General features: G+C 38.5%; 1 protein-coding gene across 1 annotated transcript; it reads left to right on the forward strand.

Moving 5' to 3' along the window:
• Positions 1-5,978: 5,978 nt before the first annotated feature.
• Positions 5,979-17,595, forward strand: LOC134813825 (anoctamin-7-like). The gene is made up of 21 exons (XM_063821704.1): positions 5,979-6,056; positions 6,281-6,388; positions 6,695-6,781; positions 7,981-8,110; positions 8,298-8,582; positions 8,743-8,811; positions 9,024-9,148; positions 9,450-9,593; positions 10,724-10,861; positions 11,038-11,117; positions 11,481-11,559; positions 11,906-12,054; positions 12,578-12,642; positions 12,873-12,996; positions 13,779-13,902; positions 14,246-14,390; positions 15,026-15,135; positions 15,351-15,460; positions 16,455-16,545; positions 16,961-17,089; positions 17,551-17,595. Exons 1-21 carry the CDS (start codon positions 5,979-5,981, stop codon positions 17,593-17,595), a joined length of 2,415 nt encoding a protein of 804 aa, XP_063677774.1.
• The last annotated feature ends 5,439 nt before the right edge of the window (positions 17,596-23,034 follow it).

Here is a 23,034-nt window from a genome sequence, read left to right on the forward strand (position 1 = left end):
GCCACTCTCCAGAAACTGACTCACGAGTTCAAGGCGCTTGTAACCTTCTCTAGCAGTTCGGACATTAAATGTCCCTACTAGAGCTACCTCACTACAAGAAACCAATGCATCCCCATCCTTTTTTTGTTGTTTTATGTTATTTTTTGTGCCGGGTGAAGGAGCCGGCATATCATCTGTCACCCCTCTCCTAGGGAGTTTTAGGGTGAGAGAGTCATCAATCCGGTCCCCTCCGACATCTAAATCAGTGGTAGGGACTTTAACCCTAGTGTTATTATAAGACATCATCAAACTTTTCAATGGCTGGTGTCTCATGCGCAGTCCCCTGCACATCAGGCAAAGTGAGACACCTACTTAACGCCGGGCGCCACTTGAGCGTTAAATGACTTATCCATCTTGGCCACGTGAGTAACAACTTCCGCTAGAACACTTGTTGCTACTAATCAGTAAGAGTGGGTTTTGTGATGATGTCCTGTCGTTGTATTATTTCTTCTTTCTTCACCAATTCCAATAAATGACTATACGCTTTTGTCCCAAAGCTTAGGGAGATTAGAGTGTGAGCCAGGGCTCCACTTTTACGGGGGCTAACCTTCCCCCTGACTACCTCGTTACCCCAGGCATGGGGGGCTGATCCTGTTACCAGAGCGTGGTCCAGTTTACCTGGGTCATAGCAACAAGGTCAGAGGCAAACGGCCAATACCTCTTTAGCTACTGTTCACTCCACAGCCGGGGGAGTCACTGATTCTCTGCACCTCTCTTCTCTCGAGGTTTAGAGTTAGGAGACAATTATGTGATTCAATAATTGAAATCCGTGGGGGTCAGTGAGCCTCCCGTCGCCCTTCGCTGCCCTTAGCCTGGAGATCACCACTGTTCAGTGTTCATCCAGTTTCCAGTCTTCACCACGAGGAGGTAGCAGGATAGGACTTGTTGTGGAGAGGCTTCATCTTGCTGTTCGATGTGGTACTGGAAAAGGGCACCAACGGGGTAGCCCTTTTTCGAGGTTCTGGCTGCTGCAGGCAGATCCAGGGTCTCTATCCAGCGGTGACGCTTTGGGCCACCTGCGCTTCACACAACCATTGGAAGACCAAAATAATAGAACATATTATATAGAACATAGTAAAGAACATAGAAGCTACCAAGCTTTTTAAGAATATATCTGAATGATAAATTATCTCTATAAATTTTTTGTTTAACGCGTTAATTTTGTTTGGCTGCAAAACCTTTTATTTTTAATATGGGTCATAAAATTTGATTTTATTCTGAAGGTTGGAGAATTTGAATTACATTTTCCAACAATCTCGTCAGTTTTTCAGCTACTTTTTAAAACAATTAATATTATTAAATAACAGGGCGAACTAAACCATCTCAATGGAAGATCCTATGGTAAGATTATTTATAAATTTCATGCTCTATTTTTTCATGTGTATTCTATACCAGTGTTCCAAAACATTCTAAACTTGTTTGACCAAGAGTTTAAAATATTTCCTTGTATTTTAACATTATTTCCATGTGTTTCAACATTATTTCCATGTGTTTCAACATTATTTCCATGTGTTTCAACATTATTTCCTTGTGCTTCAACTGATTGATAATGACAGGTGATAATTTTGAAGCGGACCAACAGTGGCAGAAGAGCTGCAATGAGGTGATGGCTATATATCGTATGACAACTCTCCTTAGTATGGGATGCAAGATAAAAGTAAGTGCCGGTTGCTAGGATACGCTCATTCAGGTTGCTAGGCTACAAATACACGTTGCGAAAAAGTTAACTATCGCATTTACGATACTTAACTCTTATAAATATTATAGCTAGTTATGATAGATTTCTACGATGGTTATTTCCAACTATCTCAACAGCACATTATAGTGCATACTTGACCTTTACTTCTTCTTTACTTTACTTCTTCTTTACTTTACTTCTTCTTTACTTTACTTATTCTTTACTTTACTTCTTCATGGACAGTTAATCTTCCAATATGCAAATGAACTTGAAAATTGTCATTTGAAAATATACAAGAGTTCAGCTAATGAATGAAAATCCTGTCAATATTTAACTTTGAGTTGATTAAAACAACAATGCTGCTCAATACAGCTGCTGACAAGACATATAGTGTATGGTACTGTGTAGGTAATTACATGTCCACCAATGCAATTCCAGCTATTACTAGTAATATTACTAGTAATATTAGTAATATTACTACTACTAATCCATCCTTGACGGGGAGTTAACTTTGAGTCAAAGTTCAGAAGTTTCATCAGTTCACAGTCGTATTCTTATGCTGTGTTAGCTTTTGGTTGAGACCATTATAACGCTATTGATGACACATATTTGAGAGTAATGGTGGGTTTTAAAAGACTCAGATAAGAATTGTGGAATGTTTGCTCAAGTTGAACTGTCACCAACAATTTTGGCCATTAAAAATCAAATTTTACAAACAAGAAATAGTCACGCTTTATTTTTTAAATAATTTTTAAAAATATATATAAACAACATTTTCCTCATTCTACTTATAAGTAGTTTTAACAATCTGACAATAGTCTGCAGTTTTACTTACATCTGTTTTATTTCAGCTTTCGGCGGAGAACAAGAATAAGCCTGGAGAAGGATACTCCTTCCGATCAGACCCAGATAAGTCTATTGGTAAGTGTACTCCTTATATGGGCATCACGTGTTGAGTATACCCTTATATGGGCATCACGTGTTGCAGTTGAGTATACCCTTATATGGGAATCACGTGGTATAAGCCTGGAGAAGGATACTCCTTCCGGTCAGACCCAGATAAGTCTATTGGTAAGTGTACGTGTAAGTAAAGCGTGTTTACGAATACAGTAAAACCCCGATTTACCGCAAACCCCGATTTACCGCGGAGTTTGGGGGAAAGGAAATAGCCGCGGTAAATCAGGGTTTGTTTACGTATGTTAAGCCCTATTTAAAGTAAGGAAATAGCCGCGGTAAATCAGGGTTTTACTTTACCTAGGACCCCAGGCTATCAGTATCATGTTCATAAACCTAGATAAAGATTCGGTGGAATGGCAGACTGAGCCGCCCAGTAAGGTTTTACTGTATTGAGGTCACACAATCAGTGGTTCACATTAAAAGAGGGATTGTGTTTATGACTGCATGAGATGTTGCTTTTTACTCAGGGACCACCTGTTACTCTACTATTAAGTACGTGTTTTCTGAACGCCTGTAACTCTACTATTAAGTGCGGGTTTCTGAACGCCTGTAACTCTACTATTAAGTGCGTGTTTCTGAACACCTGTTACTCCACTATTAAGTGCGGGTTTCTGAACGCCTGTAACTCTACTATTAATTGCGGGTTTCTGAACGCCTGTTACTCTACTAATAAGTGCGTGTTTCTGAACGCCTGTTACTCTACTTTTAAATATCTTCTTATATTCTGATGATTTTCCGTTAGTCAGAGTTTAGGCTAGTAATATTAGTAATGGTCGTAAAATGAGTAATATTAGTAATGGCAGTAATACCCACAGATTTTGTGCTAGTATATAGAGCCCCACTTCACAGACCAGACCCGGAGTTGAGCAGGAGCCAGGTCTTAACAAGTGGATCAGGGGTACCAGGAGTAACATCCCCTCGTGGGTTTGTCTGTAATTTGTCTCAACAAGTAGATCCCCTCGTAATGTTACTATTAAGGTGGAGGTGGGTTTGTCTGTAATTTGTCTCAACAAGTAGATCCCCTCGTAATGTTACTATTAAGGGGGAGGTGGGTTTGTCTGTAATTTGTCTCAACAAGTAGATCTCCTCGTAATGTTACTATTAAGGTGGAGGTGGGTTTGTCTGTAATTTGTCTCAACGAGTGGATCCCCTCGTAATGTTACTATTAAGGTGTAGGTGGGTTTGTCTGTAATTTGTCTCAACGAGTGGATCCCTTCGTGATGTTACTATTAAGGTGGAGGTGGGTTTGTCTGTAATTTGTCTCAACAAGTAGATCCCCTCGTGATGTTACTATTAAGGTGGAGGTGGGTTTGTCTGTAATTTTTCTCAACAAGTAGATCCCCTCGTGATGTTACTATTAAGGTGGAGGTGGGTTTGTCTGTAATTTGTCTCAACAAGTAGATCCCCTCGTGATGTTACTATTAAGGTGGAGGTGGGTTTGTCTGTAATTTGTCTCAACAAGTAGATCCCCTCGTGATGTTACTATTAAGGTGGAGGTGGGTTTGTCTGTAATTTGTCTCAACGAGTGGATCCCCTCGTAATGTTACTATTAAGGTGGAGGTGGGTTTGTCTGTAATTTGTCTCAACGAGTGGATCCCCTCGTGATGTTACTATTAAGGTGGAGGTGGGTTTGTCTGTAATTTGTCTCAACGAGTGGATCCCCTCGTGATGTTACTATTAAGGTGGAGGTGGGTTTGTCTGTAATTTGTCTCAACGAGTGGATCCCCTCGTAATGTTACTATTAAGGTGGAGGTGGGTTTGTCTGTAATTTGTCTCAACGAGTGGATCCCCTCGTGATGTTACTATTAAGGTGGAGGTGGGTTTGTCTGTAATTTGTCTCAACAAGTAGACTCCCTCGTAATGTTACTATTAAGGTGGAGGTGGGTTTGTCTGTAATTTGTCTCAACGAGTGGATCCCCTCGTAATGTTACTATTAAGGTGTAGGTGGGTTTGTCTGTAATTTGTCTCAACGAGTGGATCCCCTCGTAATGTTACTATTAAGGTGGAGGTGGGTTTGTCTGTAATTTGTCTCAACGAGTGGATCCCCTCGTGATATTACTGTGGGTGTGTTTACACTGTGTTTACACTGTGTTTACACTGTGTTATCGGTTGTGGAGATCTTGGATGTTTTAGCTGGATTTTATTAATTTTACTATGGTGCTGTAATTTGTTGAACAAGTTTCTGTGTAACAAATATCTTTATAATGCATATTTTATCGGTTATAATCAACAAATCAGCATTGATACAATAAATTGTAGTTCTTTAGTTCAGTTTGTATCATGTATGTACGATGTGTTTCACTTCGATTTCGTTAAGGTTAATTAGCTAATTTTAAAATTCTCAGGAGGACTGTGAAACAGAGTTCGCCAGATCAGAACTAAAGCACATCAGAAACAGAAAAAACTTCCACAATATTGTAAAAAAGCTAGATCTGAATCTAGAGTTTGAGGTAAAAAAGCTAGATCTGAATCTAGAGTTTGAGGTTTTTGAATAATCTATTAAACATTTCTCGTATGGTTTATGCATAAATAATTCCGTAAATTTTGTTATTATTAAAAAGAGCATGGATTTAAACATTGTGTTAGTACGTCTAAACAGTAAACTGTTTGCAGTAATTGTGTCGTCGCCATGGTTACCATTTGCATTACTGTTGCAAAGTTATTTTCAATGATCAAGAGTTTGTCATTTTCTATCTTGTGGCAATCATACTCTTGGTCAGAAAAACTGAAATTTCAAATTTGTAGTAAAGCTGAATATCCCGGATAGGCAGTTAATACGTCCACAAGCACTTCTTACTTCTTATTAAGTGATTCGATGTGAGGTTTCCAGTTCAGCTTATTTTCATTTTAGAGAGTTAGAGGATTCATTTTCACGTTTGTTTGGGGAGAAATACATATAACAGCTCTTTTTAGCGTTAATGTGTGTAAACAGGATTTCAGAGTGACAGGTGACATGTTTCGTGTGGTAAAGCTGAATATCCCAGGATTTCAGAGTGACAGGTGACATGTTTCGTGTGGTAAAGCTGAATATCCCAGGATTTCAGAGTGACAGGTGACATGTTTCGTGTGGTAAAGCTGAATATCCCAGGATTTCAGAGTGACAGGTGACATGTTTCGTGTGGTAAAGCTGAATATCCCAGGATTTCAGAGTGACAGGTGACATGTTTCGTGTGGTAAAGCTGAATATCCCAGGATTTCAGAGTGACGGGTGACATGTTTCGTGTGGTAAAGCTGAATATCCCAGGATTTCAGAGTGACAGGTGACATGTTTCGTGTGGTAAAGCTGAATATCCCGGAGCATGTGATGATGAAGTGGGCGGAGAAGTTTGGTTTTGAGAAGCCACTGAAGTACGACAGGAGGGATTTCACTAAGAAGAATGAGGTAGGGAAATAGCTACATTTAATGGGTAGTTATAGTAAAATAGTGACTCTGACTATTGAACTGCCACTCTGAAGTCATGTTACTATGGTAACAAGTTGTGTTACTATGGTAACTAGAAACTGCCAACTGTACAATGTTTGGCAAGGTAATAACTAATAAGTACGTCTGAACTATGCTTATAATCATGCCTTAAAAATGGATAAGTTTACAACTTGCTCTTACAGGATACCAGCCAGGGAAACGTAAATAAAACTAAAGGAATGTCTAAAACTAAAGGGATGTCTAAAACTGCATCCTCAAAGTCTGGATTACTCTCCAGCGACCAGTCACCGGTAACTAAGCAACTAAGTAACCGGTAACGTATTCCGTGCATGGGGTGGGATTCTGTGCCAGGTTCATTGCATGTCATATTAAATTTACCTCACGGCATCTGTATGTTGAGGTTTTTGGCATGAAATGTTTCGGGTTCGTTTGCGGTCTTCACTTTCAAGCATAAGATGTAATCTGAATCATCCAAAGCATCTTTTAAATTTTGTGAGTGCCCTTCATTTGAATTTTATTTCACTTTCAGACTTTGGAGCCCTGTCCTCCTTCGCAAAAATTTCTTTATCATTAAAAATGGTGAACTAATCTCCTAGATGAGTCAGGAAGAAGAAGAGGACACTGAAGACACAGGGTTCTGGACCTGGATACAGGACACAATATTCTACATCCTCCACGGGAAGGTATTTAACATAATGTACTTTAAGTAATGGGGGTCACGATGTGATACAATGGGGGTCACGACGTGATACAATGGGGGTCACGACGTGATACAATGGGGGTCACGAAGTGATACAATGGGGGTCACGACGTGATACAATGGGGGTCATGACGTGATACAATGGGGGTCACGACGTGATACAATGGGGGTCACGACGTGATACAATGGGGGTCATGACGTGATACAATGGGGGTCACGACGTGATACAGATACAATGGGGGTCACGACGTGATACAATGGGGGTCACGACGTGATACAATGGGGGTCACGACGTGATACAAACATAATCGTGACAGGAAATAAATCAAGAAACATGTTTTGCACCACAACCATTAGTGACAGTGAAGGCTCGTTGAAATTTCAAGTTTCAGTTAGATTTTAAAGTACTTAAACAGTTAAACCCTTTGAACCCCTAAAAGTTCTCTACCATGTGCACTGTGCAGGTACCATTTTACACGAAAATGAGGGACAATGTCTTTCCAAAGTATGTAAAAGCCCCTTTCCTGACGAAACATAAAGACAAATACATGGGGAGCGACAGGAAGGACTTCTTCACTACTTCCGAAAGAAGCACTGTAGTAAGAGCACTGAGTTACCATAGTAACACAACTTGTTACCATAGTAACACAACTTGTTACCATAGTAACACAACTTGTTACCATAGTAACACAACTTGTTACCATAGTAACACAACTTGTTACCATAGTAACACAACTTGTTACCATTGTAACACAATTTGTTAACATAGGAGCACAACTTGTTACCATTGTAACACAACTTGTTACCATTGTAACACAATTTGTTACCATAGCAACACAACTTGTTACCATAGTAACACAACTTGTTACCATAGTAACAACTGATATTTAATCTTTGAATTAGAATTTAGAATCAATAATGTTATTTAATATTCACACTCATAAAATTGAATAAACTTATTAATTTGTTCAATAGTTAAGTTGCTAGAAGAAATAAGTTTAACATTCAACATATTCTCATATCACCGTTAGCACATGTGATACAAAAAACCGCAGTTCTCTTACTGTAATATATTTTCTGATAATACTAACTGATTTACCACTTTGCAGGTGTACCATAGTAACACAACTTGTTACCATAGTAACAACTGAAGTAGTAGTAGTCACCATAGTAACTTTGCAGGTGTACCGACTTCTACAGCAAGCTCCTTACCACAAGGAGGGTAACAAGGAGTTCTTTGGGGTGGATGAGTTAGTTGCTAACGGTACTTATAAAGCAGCTTATCCTCTACACGATGGTCCTTATGAGACAGGTTAATGAAATCCTCTGCAAAGTTATTGAGGATGTATACAAAAATCAGGCATTGGAATAGAGTCAAGTTAGAGATATAAAAAAATGTAGCGAAATTAAACTGGAAAAATGTATTTTGAACAAGGGTAATAAATAATATATTTCACTCAAACACCCGGACGAATCTATAAGTCATTTGATTATTACAGAAGCACACGACATACCCTCCAACCACCGGAAACTCCTGAGGTTCTACTGGGCCAGCTTCAGGAGGTGGAACAAACACCAACCTCTCAACTTTCTGTTTCAGTTTCTGTTTCACTTTCTGTTTCACTTTCTGTTTCACTTTACAGAAGCACACGACATGCCCTCCAACCACCGGCAACTCCTGAGGTTTTACTGGGCCAGCTTCAGGAGGTGGAACAAACACCAACCTCTCAACTTGATACGGATGTACTTCGGGGAGAAGGTGGCTATGTACTTCGCATGGACGGGTAGGGAAACTTAAGTTTAGTTTTGTCAAGACTTGACAAAACTTGACAAAACTTTATTGAGCTTATTATAACATTATATAATACAGAAGTTTGGTGTGTAATAAGTATTGTAATAAGTTTTCTACAATCAAACTAATTGTCTCCTATGTTCTCCTTTCAGGGTTTTACACACAGTCTCTGTTTATCCCTGCTATCGTTGGAGTCCTTGTATTCGGATACAGTCAGATGGGTATAACAATATTTCATTTTATAATGTTCATTTGGAAAATAATATTTAAAAATTTGCTCTGGAGTATCCTAAAGGTTTCATGTTAGGACCACTTTAATTTTTTGGTTTTACTGAATTTGGTTGAACAATTTTCATTTAAAACTTCAGTTTTGATCAGACACATGTGTTAAATTGTAAAGATCTTTATAATTTCTAATCCACTGACTGCACAGGACTGGGTGACGACTATGTAAGCAAGCACATCTGTAACTCTGAGAAGACGTATATGATGTGCCCTGCGTGTGAAGACGAGGGGTGCCCACCTTATTACATCTCCGATATCTGCAGCATCGCCCAGGTAGTACTAGCTAGTGTAAGGTAATTAGTGTTTCACTTTCACTTTTTATTTCAATTTCACTTTAGCCTAACGTATTTGTAGCATCGCCCAGGTAGTACCAGTTAGTGTAAGTGATCACTGATCATGCCATAACTTTTTCAAATAAACAAAAATCTATGAAGAAAATTAATTAATTGAACTGAGAAAAACCCTGAACATCAATCTTCTTAAAATGTTAATATGGCGATGTCAGTGAACACCAGACTTTCTTGTTTCACTTTCTGTTTCAGTTTCACTTTAGCCTAACATTAACCTTCCTTAGGCAGCGATGGCGATGAACAACGGAGCTACACTGTTCTTTTGCGTGTTCATGTCTATTTGGGTTGCTTACTTTTTAGAGTCATGGAAGAGAAAGCAGGCTTTGCTGGGCCATATCTGGGGTGTCCTGAAGTTTGATGAATCCGATGTGAGTTACCATAGTAACACAACTTGTTACCATAGTAACAACTGAAATATTTCCATATCTGGGGAGTCCTGAAGTTTGATGAATCTGATGTGAGTTACCAAAATTTGCCAGGCATTTTTCAGAATTTGGCCGCCAAATTTTTTTAAAGGCCTAACTCAAAATTCCAATACAAAACTTAAAGTCGAAATGCGATTCTACGTTGATTCTGAAAATTTCGTGTAAAAATATTGAAACCCTATTGAGTTCTATTGTTTTGAGCGAAATCAGTTTATTTCGCAAATATCGCGAACTGAGATATGGGCGATTTTGTTCATTTTTTGCGATTATTTGAACACAGAATCTACAGTTAGGTGGATACTGAGCTGATAATCATAGAGAATGTGTAGTATAGGCTTACCTTCCATATAAAGTTGGTTTCATTCAAAAATATTGATATTAATTCCAAAATTTGCCAGGCATTTTTCAGAATTTGGCCGCCAAATTTTTTTAAAGGCCTAACTCAAAATTCCAATAAAAAACTTAAGGTCCAAATGCGATTCTACGTTGATTCTGAAAATTTCATGTAAAAATATTGAAACCCTATTGTTCATTTTTTGCGATTATTTGAACACAGAATCCACAGTTAGGTAGATACTGAGCTGATAATAATAGAGAATTTGTAGTATAGGCTTACCTTCCATATAAAGTTGGTTTCATTCAAAAATATTGATATTTGACCAATTTATGGGCCAAAATCGATCAAATTTGGTGCGTATGCCCAAATATGGTCATATGGTTTTTGGCTCATAACTCAGTTATTTTTTGTCCAATCTTGATGAAAATTCATATACGAGTTTAAGGGACCACTAGCTACAAGAAGAGCACCTAAAATCTGGTTTCTGAGCATGTTCAGGGTATTGGGCTAAATTGGGCCTAATTTGGACCAAATATGGGCGTGGCTGCCCCGCGGGCACCGTTTGGCGGTTGGGGTCCGGGACCCCCTCAAAAGTTCGGTCACCGGTCCTCGTTTGTTGGACAACTGCTATCTCGAAACCAAGTTTCACAACAAAATCAGGGTGAACCCTGTATAATTCTGTATTATTTGATAAAAGTTTTAAATCAAATCATCATCAATACTCACACATTCTCAGGAGCAAGTGAGGCCAACTTACACTCAGACCTGTGACAGCTGGGAGTACAACCCCCGGACTAGGAGACATGAACCTTACATGACCAAGAGGAAGCGATACCCACGCTTCCTTACTACTTTCATTCTAATTCTATTCATTGTTAGTAAGCGATACCCACGCTTCCTTGCTACTTTCAGTGCTATAATATATATGCTATAATAATAGATATGACTTCATTTCCATTATTAAATAAATCTTCAAAGTTGAAACCCTGAATACCAGCGAGATAACATTATACAAACTTTAATTGGAGTGAGAAAAGTAATATGTTTCAGTTAGCGTGTGTATTGATGTTTGCTGTTGCTGTTATTGTGTACGATCTAGCTGTTTACCTGGCTCTCTTCGATATTCCAAGGTAGGTTTAGTCTTACTAAATTCAACTGTATACTAAATTATACAGTTTACACACAGCTTTGATTTCATCTTACAACTTTTGAGGACTTTTTGACCCCCAAAACCCTTATTGTATAATTGTTTTTTAAACCTGGTAACCTGGTAACCTGTTAACCTGGTAACCTGGTAACCTGGTAACCTGGTAACCTGGTAACCTGGTAACCTGTTAAACTTTTAACCTGGTAACCTGTTAACCTGGTAACCTGGTAACCTGGTAACCTGGTTACCTGGTGACCTGGTAACCTGGTAACCTGGTTACCTGGTGACCTGGTAACCTGGTAACCTGGTAACCAACACAAGAGCCACATTAACACATCTTCCTCAGTATGAAGAGATATGCACGGTGGTTTTCATCTGTTAGTGCGGGGATTATGAGCCTAACTCTCATTATCATTATGAGCAAGGTAAACAGCTGTAGTGCACGTGATTCATAACGTAAAATATCAGCAAATTGGAACTTTTTACGATCTTCCAGTAGTGAAATGTGTTATGGGATGGTTAATTTGTAACCTGGTATCAGGTATAGTCAGTCTAAACCCTAGCTGAAAAACTTCAATGCTGCAAATCTTCAATGCTGCGTCTCATAGCTTAATGAAATATAGTGTTCAGTGGCTTATAGTTCTGTCCACTATTTGCCATTGAATTTCAGTACTACGGAAAGTTTGCTGTTAATGATAGCGCTGTTCCCATTGAATTTCAGTGCTATGGAAAGTTTGCTGTTAATGATAAGCTGTTCCCATTGAATTTCAGTACTACGGAAAGTTTGCCGTAACAATGACGGAGTGGGAGAACTACAAGACTCAGTTAGAATACGAGAATACTCTAACAATAAGAAGATATGTGTTCGAAGTGTTCAACTTCTACAGTTCTCTTGTATACATTGGTTTCTTTAAAGGAAAGTTAGTAGTATGCAAAACTGTACAAACAAATTAAACTCAGATAATGGAGTCTATGAGATTAATGAGTGTTACCATAGTAACACAACTTGTTACCATAGTAAAACAACTTGTTACCATAGTAACACAACTTGTAACCATAGTAACAGATTCGAGCATAAGATATCCCTGGCGGACTTACTGAGAACACCACAAAACAATGAGCACTGCTGAGACTTTTACCACCTCTATATATCCCCAGGTTTAACGGTTACCCCGGCAACCACCCCCTAGTGTAACCACCTCTATATATCCCCAGGTTTAGCGGTTACCCCGGTAACCACCACCTAGTGTTACCACCTCTATATATCCCCAGGTTTAACGGTTACCCCGGCAACCACCCCCTAGTGTTACCACCTCTACATATCCCCAGGTTTAACGGTTACCCCGGCAACCACCCCCTAGTGTTACCACCTCTACATATCCCCAAGTTTAACGGTTACCCCGGCAACCACCCCATAGTGTTACCACCTCTATATATCCCCAGGTTTAACGGTTACCCCGGCAACCACCCTCTAGTGTTCGGGGTTAAGATGGAGGACTGTCCACCAGGTTGGTGTATAATTTCAGTCGGTTTGAAAATATTTCTTTTATTTAAACGAGATTTTGTGCTCGGTTCACTCGATGTGTGAAGTTAAGATCGAGCTGAGATTTCTAGTTCACATAAAGAAGTAAGAGCTCATTATACAGATAAGATGTAGATTACCGTATCTACCTGAACAGCCTGCCACATATCAACAGATTAAAGTTAAAACCAGCATTCTAACACTACTGACCCTCAGGAGGGTGTATCTCCGAGCTGGCTACCCAGATGGCGATCATACTGACTGGAAAACAGTTCCTCTTCACCTTCTCTCAGTTTATTATTCCTATCATGTCATCTAATAAAGGGAGCTGCTGGGACAGGTAGTGTTACCATAGTTACAATACTAGTTACCATAGTTACAATACTAGTTACCATAGTTACAATAATAAAGGGAGCTGCTGGGACAGGTAGTGTTACCATAGTTACAATACTAGTTACCATAGTTACAATACTAGTTACCATAGTTTTAATACTTTCAACACTACTATATAACAAATAATTTGAGCATGAATAAGAAGTTGTTACTTTGAAACGTCGTTTATCCTAACAGTGCAATATCATTTGTCGCAAATCAGAATAATCAGAAACTATTTGGAAAACCCAAAAACTGTCTAATACTAGTTACCATAGTTACAATAATAAAGGGAGCTGCTGGGACAGGTAGTGTTACCATAGTTACAATACTAGTTACCATAGTTACAATAATAAAGGGAGCTGCTGGGACAGGTAGTGTTACCATAGTTACAATACTAGTTACCATAGTTACAATAATAAAGGGAGCTGCTGGGACAGGTAGTGTTACCATAGTTACAATACTAGTTACCATAGTTACAATAATAAAGGGAGCTGCTGGGACAGGTAGTGTTACCATAGTTACAATACTAGTTACCATAGTTACAATAATAAAGGGAGCTGCTGGGACAGGTTTTTTATCTCTACTGTAGTTTAAACGTAAAGGAGAGCGGCACATATCCGTAGTATAACAACAGCAAACACCGTTCGGGATCCGAAATTGAAATTGAAAATCACAATTATGAATATATATCATAAGAATGATGGTTAAAAAGTGGTTAAATATTCCAATAAACCGTCATCCCTGCAGGTGTAAAAAGAAAGTAGAAGAAGTAGAAGGACAAAAGAAGGCGACCAAGTCCCCCTGGGAGAGAGACTACGAACTAGCTGAGACCAGAGACGTGTTTGCGGAGTATTTGGAGATGATTATACAGGTTAACAAGTTACCATAGTTAGTAGTTACACTACAAGTTACCATAGTTACACCACAAGTTACCATAGTTACACCTCGAGATGATTATTCAGATGTCATTGTATTTTAGGATCATGTGGAGTTGGAAATATTGATATTTTGTAGATAGTGAACCAACTTCTTCCAGTAAAGTGTATTTTAGATTTGATGCTGGTTAATCACGTACGGAGAGACCTCATGTTCATGTTCAATATAGAATCTCACTAGTCGTCATTCAAATTTTACAATGAGCCCCGTTCGTACCTTGTGGTAACGTCTGTAACCTTTCATAACTATGCAATATCAATCTCACCTAACCCCTGCAGTATGGATTTGTGACGATATTTGTAGCAGCGTGGCCTCTTGCTCCCCTTCTAGCTCTTGTCAACAACCTTCTGGAGATACGATTGGACGCGTTCAAGTTCGTGGCCCAATTAAGACGCCCTACTGGCCTCAAGTGCAGGGATATAGGTAATTTTTTCTTTTTTTTCCTTTTTAAAGATAGGCTGGGCCTGGTGGCTCACAAGAGGAAAGCATAAAGATGCTCTTCCTGCCTCTGGGTATCCCTGCTACATACCAGAGTTAAATGTGTGGAGATGATAACGGGGTAAAATAAGTACTGTTAGTTCTACAACTATCAACTTAAACATAGTAACCTGGTAACCTGGTAACCTGGTAACCTGATAACCTGATAACCTGGTAACTTGCTACACGTTGTATACCTCTCGTGCACGCCGGCCGGCCGGCCGGCTGGAGAGGGGCCGGCTTCGCGCGTGTGTCAACTGGTAACAGTATTTGTCAGGTATTTGGTACGATATCCTGTCCGCTGTAGGGAAGATAGCTATAGCAACCTGGTAACCTGGTAACCTGGTAACCTGGTAACCTGGTAACCTGGTAACCTGGTAACCTGGTAACCTGGTAACCTGGTAACCTGGTAACCTGGTAACCTGGTAACAGTATTTGTCAGGTATTTGGTACGATATCCTGTCCGCTGTAGGGAAGATAGCTATAGTCTGTAACGTGGGTATCATTGCTAACCTGGTAACCTGGTAACCTGGTAACCTGGTAACCTGGTAACCTGGTATCCTGGTAACAGTATTTGTCAGGTATTTGGTACGATATCCTGTCCGTTGTAGGGAAGATAGCTATAGTCTGTAACGCTGGTATCATTGCTTTTTCCTCTGATTTCCTTCCTATGATGCTCTACGCTTACGATGTTAGTTCAACCTTGAAATCAATAATCTGATCAAAAACTTAGAAAATATTGTAAGTTAAAGTGTGTTATCTTATAAATATTATTTATTTTAGTTATATTTTTTCGCTCTTCTGAGTGGGTCGATCATATTAGATTGCTTTGTTCGACTAAATCTGTACTCCTGTTACTATGGTGTTACTATAGTTATATTACCATGGTAACAGTGTATTCCACAGAATGCAGACGAATTTCAAGCCCAAGGTCTACAGGACCGGCTCAGTGGATATGTTAACTTCAGTTTAGCCTACGCTTCTCCGGAGATGACCGGACTCAATATAACCTGCAGGTAAAGTTGTTAATTTGTCCGGGTGTCTGGTTGTTTGGGTGTCTGGGTGTGTGTGTGTATGTGTGTGTGTGTGTGTACTGTGTGTGTGTGTGTGTGTGTGTGTATGTGTGTGTGTGTGTGTGTGTGTGTGTGTGTGTGTGTGTGTGTGTGTGTGTGTGTGTGTGTGTGTGTGTGTGTGTGTGTGTGTGTGTGTGTGTGTGTGTGTGTGTGTGTGTGTGTGTGTGTGTGTGTGTGTGTGTGTGTGTGTGTGTGTGTGTGTGTGTGTGTGTGTGTGTGTGTGTGTGTGTGTGTGTGTGTGTGTGTGTGTGTGTGTGTGTGTGTGTGTGTGTGTGTGTGTGTGTGTGTGTGTGTGTGTGTGTGTGTGTGTGTGTGTGTGTGTGTGTGTGTGTGTGTGTGTGTGTGTGTGTGTGTGTGTGTGTGTGTGTGTGTGTGTGTGTGTGTGTGTGTGTGTGTGTGTGTGTGTGTGTGTGTGTGTGTGTGTGTGTGTGTGTGTGTGTGTGTGTGTGTGTGTGTGTGTGTGTGTGTGTGTGTGTGTGTGTGTGTGTGTGTGTGTGTGTGTGTGTGTGTGTGTGTGTGTGTGTGTGTGTGTGTGTGTGTGTGTGTGTGTGTGTGTGTGTGTGTGTGTTCGAGTGAGAATAGCCATGAAGGGCCGGTATTAGTTTAACTATAAATCTGTAAACATGTGACAGAAATCATTAAGTTTATTGTTAAGTTTAAGGGGAACAAAATGGAAGGTAAAATATGTGGATTATGCTTCTACTGACACTGAGCCTACAGCTGCCTCAGTTAGTCAGAAGTAAGCTCTTTTTAGCAGAACTTAAAAGCTATTTCTATACCTTATATTTTTATTATTTATATTCTTATACAATTATTTAGCTGAATTATTAATCAATTGAAAATGGTATTCTATGCAGAAATTAGTAGGCTGAATTATAATATGATTTACATCTTAATTCTTATTCTGGGTACGATTATAAAAGAACATGTTTGGCAGGTATTGGTCGTATAGGGACCGAGACGGGAAACACAACTTCTTCTTCTGGAAACTATTCGCCGTTCAGCTTCTATTCGTCATATTCTTTGAGGTAATTACTTATAATTACTTTATTAATTGTTACTTATTAATAATTACTTAATATTTAATTACTCAATCTACTTAAAGTAATAAGGGCTGATCGGCTTATGTCCTATTCTCTCACTGATTAACTAATACTACGGATTTTTTTATAGAATTGTTAAACAGTTTCAGTGTTTAATTTATTCAGCCAATGGTTTTGCCAAGTTGCCAATAAGTTGCATATTTTGAAAGAAAATAATTCGGGGCCTTCAAAGGGGGGGGGGGGGGGGGGGGGGGGGGGGGGGGGGGGGGGGGTTACAAATGATTACAAGCGTTTAGTTCTATAATACGTTTAGTTCTATAATACAAATATGTATCACCTCCCCATGAGTATCCACATCTATAAATCAATCTAATTTATTTATTTAAAACAATGTATTCAGCACATAGTGTTCGGGATAGTGAAGCTGATAGACGTTCTTATTCCTGACATGTCCGCATCAGTTCAACTGAAGATTGATATAGACGCTACAATTGCTAAACTAGTGCTAGAAGACGACAGCACAGCCATGGTATGTATAACGTATAATTAGGTCGCCTTGTTTTAATAAATTATTTAATTAATCAATTGATTGATATGCTAAATTTGATTAATGGATGCTTACCTTCAGCCTCATTAACCTGTTGTACTAAGGGATCGTTCACATAAGCCAGCTATTTTTGCTATTTTAGCCCTCCTTCTTTTCCACAATCCATTTTACACACAACTATAATAACAACAATAATAACAACAATAATAACAACAATAATAACAACTATAATAACAACTACAATAACAACTATAATAACAACTATAATAACAACTATAATAAAAACTATAATAACAACTATATTAACAACTATAATAACAACTATAATTGTGTAAAGATTAAAAAGATTTCCAAACTAACACCTCCCGCACGTAATATGTGTAGTAAAACTGCGTTGGAGCGACTAATTATGATACAAGCAGTTATCTTTACTATGTTTATAGGTTGACAACTCTACCATGACAGAAGATGATAGAGATCAATGCTGAGTTTGTATTTTAACTACCGGTACCATCAAATGGGATCTTGTTGCCATGGAAATGACTATGGATTATGAAGGACAACTAAAACCAATCGAATGTCCGAATTGTTAGCTTTCTGTATTAATATTTTGATAGTTGGGGACGAAGTGAGACTCTCACATCGTCCCCAACTATCAAATTGTATGATTGACCCACTTATAAGAGCGAATAAAGATTAATACTATTAAGATGAAATAGCTTTTGATTTGTAGAGTGGAGACTATTTATGATTGATTTTATTGAGACTCTGATTCTGTGACATTGGGAAATTAAATTTTTGTTTCTGTGGACATTTTGGTAACCTGGTAACCTGGTAACCTGGTTACCTGGTTACCTGGTTACCTGGTAATCTGGTAATCTGGTAACATGGTAACATGGTAACCTGGTAACCTGGTAACCTGGTAACCTGGTAACTATTTATAATTGATTTTATTGAGACTCTGATCCTGTGACAATGGGGATATTAATTTTTGTTTCCGTGGACATTTTGGTAACCTGGTAACCGGGTAACCTGGTGACCTTGTAACCTGGTAACCTGGTAACATGGTAACCTGGTAACCTGGTAACCTGGTAACCTGGTAACCTGGTAACTATTTATAATTGATTTTATTGAGACTCTGATCCTGTGACAATGGGGTTATTAATTTTTTTCTGTGGACATTTTGACTTTATATAAAGCTTATGCACCTGTAAGACTTTCTGATAAACTTTGTTTTATTCTTAAGTTATAAAATGAATTCCTCCTTTATGGGGCCCTGCTCGTACATTTTTGCAGTGAAAATTATTATACTATAGCCTTACAGGGAAATTGTAAATACTCAATTTATTCCTATTTATAGTATTATTATTCAATTCGTCCGGGAAATCAAATAATCAAATCGCTCTAATATGAAATAGTTACAATGGAAATTTGTTTTGATATCACGTGATACTGTGGTAGTAATAGTATGTAACAGGTAAATCAGTTATATAATTCCCGTTGGAAGCTTCCAGATTCTTATATTTACAATTGATTACAATCAGATAGATATGAATCACTCGCTAGGGTCAATCAATAAATAAAACTTTATCAATTGTAGCAAAGATATGGTCGAGAATGTTGAATATGATCTGTATGATTCTAGAAAGATCCCTACCGTCGGATCAGAACAAGATATGAATTAACGTTGATAAAATCTAATACATGCAATTTCACCTAAAAGTTACCTGGGGACCCCAGGCTATTATGTTCATAAACGAATAAAGATTTGGCGGAATGACAGGTTGAGCGCGGCCCAGTAAACCTAAAATGTACCTTTAGTGATTTAAAATATTTCATCACTTAATTAAAATAAGGCCGGTAAAAGAATTAAACTTTCTTCGAATTCCACAACTTATAGCTGACTTACTACTTAACAGAGTCCAAGTTTTCAAATATCTCATAGCTATCAACTGTGTCGTATTCCTCTGCACCAGGGAGCATGACTCCAGTTACCAGGTTACCAGGTTACCAGGGAGCACTCCAGTTTCCTTCTTTTCACCTGGCTCTTGTCCTCGTACACTGGGAATTTCTCTGGCAAGTTCACTCATGACAACGGGCTGGTTTGTTCTCTTTGTTTCCACCATTTTGTGGTGAAGAATTGTCAGGAGAATCAGGAAAATAACTGATAACACAGTTATCAGAGTTAGATGCAGTTCTGAAAATAATTACACGTTAATTAATGTGTTATCAAGCAAGACTATAACATTAGATTATAAAAGTATTATAGGAGTTGCCTGGTTTGGATTATGATTTAGAAAGATTTGGGGATTATCACTATCAATGGTAGAATAGGATAGAAAGTTATAAAATAACTCACTCTTGGTTGCTGCTAGATCCTGCTTGATTGCTGCTAGATCCTGCTTGATTGCTGCTAGATCCTGCTTGATTGCTGTGCTAGATCCTGCTTGATTGCTGCTAGATCCTGCTTGATTGCTGCTAGATCCTGCTTGATTGCTGCTAGATCCTGCTTGGTTGCTGCTAGATCCTGCTTGATTGCTGCTAGATCCTGCTTGATTGCTGTTAGATCCTGCTTGATTGCTGCTAGATCCTGCTTGATTGCTGCTAGATCCTGCTTGATTGCTGCTAGATCCTGCTTGGTTGCTGCTAGATCCTGCTTGATTGCTGTTAGATCCTGCTTGATTGCTGCTAGATCCTGCTTGATTGCTGCTAGATCCTGCTTGATTGCTGTTAGATCCTGCTTGATTGCTGCTAGATCCTGCTTGATTGCTGCTAGATCCTGCTTGATTGCTGCTAGATCCTGCTTGATTGCTGCTAGATCCTGCTTGGTTGCTGCTAGATCCTGCTTGATTGCTGTTAGATCCTGCATGTTGTTTTCAGCGAGAATACATCTGAATGGGATCTTTGTCACTGATCCATTATTTTCACTTAGCACTATCTCCTCCCAACTTAGAATTTTAATAGAGGTGAGTACCTCCTCCTCCACAGAGCACATGTCAGATGACATTCTTTGTATCTCAGAGGAACTGAGGACTCTACTATAAATGTTCAACTTGAACATATCACCTCCAAAGATGTAAGCTGGTGTTCCATATGCATTGCTTCCCAAACTCATCCTCCCACCAGTCTCTAGCTCCCTCTCATTAGTAGCTCCAGATCCTATTACATCTCCATTAAGGTAGACTGTGAGGATGTAGGTAGAGGTAGTCCAGGTCCAGCAGAGGTGGAACCACTCACCATCAGGAACATTGTACTCATCCCTCAGTATGAGATTAGTATTTACCACCCAGTTGTATAAGTAGCCGGGGGAACCGAGAGCTATCTCGTAATTATCATAGTAGTTCAGCACTATTGGATATTTTGAATCAAATCTATTCTTGACCCAAGTGCACACAGAAAACTGTGATGTTGATGTATCCATTATACCATCTTTCTAGCAGGATGTAGTCCTCGACTGTATGTCCGAATCGGAGAGCACGTTGCTCCCCCTCAGAATGGACATGGGAAATTATAGCAGAAAATAAAATCATGAACATGTTGTCGAGGGTTCGAGTTGTAGGGAGAAAACGTAAGATCGATACGTGTCACATTTAAAATAAAACGACTCAGGCGTAATTTATAACAGTGCACCCCACATGCAGTCTTGATGAATCTTATCAGTCATTGTTTTGTGAATAGTGAATAGTAATACCTTTATTGCTAAGTCACGGATATAAATCATCACAGAATTTCTTGATCATACAACAAACCCGTGGCCGGTCAGCCCGATTTACCAGATTAAGAGCTGTTTGTGACTCCGTTCATGAGTATGATATAATATGTAATAGTAATACTCATGAACCACTATAAGTACATACATAAAAGTATAAACTAAAGACTGTGCGAAAACGTAACGCGGTCAATTCGGTCCTATTCCTAAACATTAAATTTTAACTTAATACTTAGAGTTAGTTGCTTCGTTTAAAAACAAAACACAGGAAACTGCAGCAACCATAATAAGAAACAGTATAATAATAAATTAAGTTTTACTAACCAGTATAACTATAATTTGACCAAAACCCATAATCATGGGTAGAGTGGACCGCTGCCAGTGTCTCTCTTTCCCAAACAAAAGGAAATGATATTAATTTGATTGACCGTTCTCAAATGCAAGATGATACCGAGAATGAAATCGGTCGCTCGCTTTTCCCATTCATTCACGGCTTACAATCAATCACATGCTGTAAAAATCTCTTTGGGTTGCGTTCGGGTCGATATACCTAGTATTTCGGGATAAGGGTGGTACTGGTAGTTAGTGAATTAGCTGAAGTTTATTGATTCTTTATTGCTGAGTACAGCTGCCTTCGGGTAGTTCTTCTTAATCTATTACAATTGTAAATGAATGGGAAAAGCGAGCGACCGATTTCATTCTCGGTATCATCTTGCATTTGAGAACGGTCAATCAAATTAATATCATTTCCTTTTGTTTGGGAAAGAGAGACACTGGCAGCGGTCCACTCTACCCATGATTATGGGTTTTGGTCAAATATCATCTCTTTTTGATTATAATGTCAGGGTACTTTATAAAGTCGAAATATAAACTGATGTCTTCATTAATAAGGAGGAAGTTTTAACGAAAAAAAATTTGTCCTTTAAAAACATTTCCTTGTGTTTAGGTAAGCATATCGGTCTATCACTGACTGAACATAAAACATTATAATCATTCAAGTTGCCATTAAATTCATATATAATGACATTGAACTGTCGTGGTAAAGCAGAATTTGTTCGAAACCACGAATGAGCAAAATTCTCACCGTTCGCACGTGCAAACTTTGAGCGGTTGTTGCGTGCGCATCCAATACTGAATCGCCGTAAATTTTTGCATAGCGGTATTTTATATATAGTTTGATAAGCGTGCAAAGTTTCAAAAGATTTCAAATAGAACTTGGATCACAACGGGACTCCAAAGTTGATAAAAATCGTGAAAACACAAATTTTCAGTGATTTTAGCAATTTTTAATCAATTTCGGCGTGTCCCCACGTGTGCAACTTTTCGATTTTTAACTTTAAAACTAGCCTAATGCACAATTTATACCTATAGGAAGCAGAACTGAGCTCCACAACCCAAGGGATAGCCCAACACCAGAGAATACTAAATCGCAAAATTGACGTTTTTATAAAATAATTTTTCAAAAAAGCACAAACTTCAAAGGCAAATATCTTTATGAAGGAGTAAGATAAGAAAACTTTCCGGTAGATTTTCAGAATGCTTGAACAATTATCTAAGATGAAAATTTCCTCAGATGTTGAAAAAAATCACTTTTAAATGGTGTAAAATCAATTTTTAAAGTTATTACTTTGTCGAAAATCAAGTTTTAAAAACGGTTAACTTGATGACGTCATCAAGGGGTGTTTATGACGTCAAATAATTTTTTTATACAATATAAACTAAAATGTAAACAATTATTTTCAAGATCTGTGGTCGGAAATGGCTGTATCTTTTATACTTTTGAATCTATGGAAACTTAAATTTAGGATATAATTGACTACATTTGACTGTCAAAGCGTCTATCCCTGAATATTATGTATATATTTATAATATATATTTGACCAAAACCCATAATCATGGGTAGAGTGGACCGCTGCCAGTGTCTCTCTTTCCCAAACAAAGGCAATGATATCAATTTGAATGACCGTTATCAAATGCAAAATGATACCGAGAATGAAATCGGTCGCTCGCTTTTCCCACTCATTCATGGCTTACGAATTGTAATAAGTTTCGATTTATAAAATGTAATCTATTTCAATTGTAAATGAATGGGAAAAGCGAGCGACCGATTTCATTCTCGGTATCATTTTGCATTTGATAACGGTCATTCAAATTGATATCATTGCCTTTTGTTTGGGAAAGAGAGACACTGGCAGCGCTCCACTCTACCCATGATTAT

This window comes from Bolinopsis microptera, chromosome 4, assembly GCF_026151205.1.
Source record: "Bolinopsis microptera isolate Bmic1 chromosome 4, MBARI_Bmic_1.0, whole genome shotgun sequence".
Lineage (NCBI taxonomy): Eukaryota > Metazoa > Ctenophora > Tentaculata > Lobata > Bolinopsidae > Bolinopsis > Bolinopsis microptera.

What these genes read in the sequence shown, in the direction of transcription:
- LOC134813825 (XM_063821704.1), top strand. Translation starts at nt 5,979, where the DNA reads ATGATGAAGTGGGCGGAGAAGTTTGGTTTTGAGAAGCCACTGAAGTAC. An exon ending in ATTTCACTAAGAAGAATGAG is followed by an intron (nt 6,057 to 6,280) that starts GTAGGGAAATAG and finishes TTGCTCTTACAG; the next exon opens with GATACCAGCCAGGGAAACGT. An exon ending in ATTCGGATACAGTCAGATGG is followed by an intron (nt 8,812 to 9,023) that starts GTATAACAATAT and finishes CTGACTGCACAG; the next exon opens with GACTGGGTGACGACTATGTA.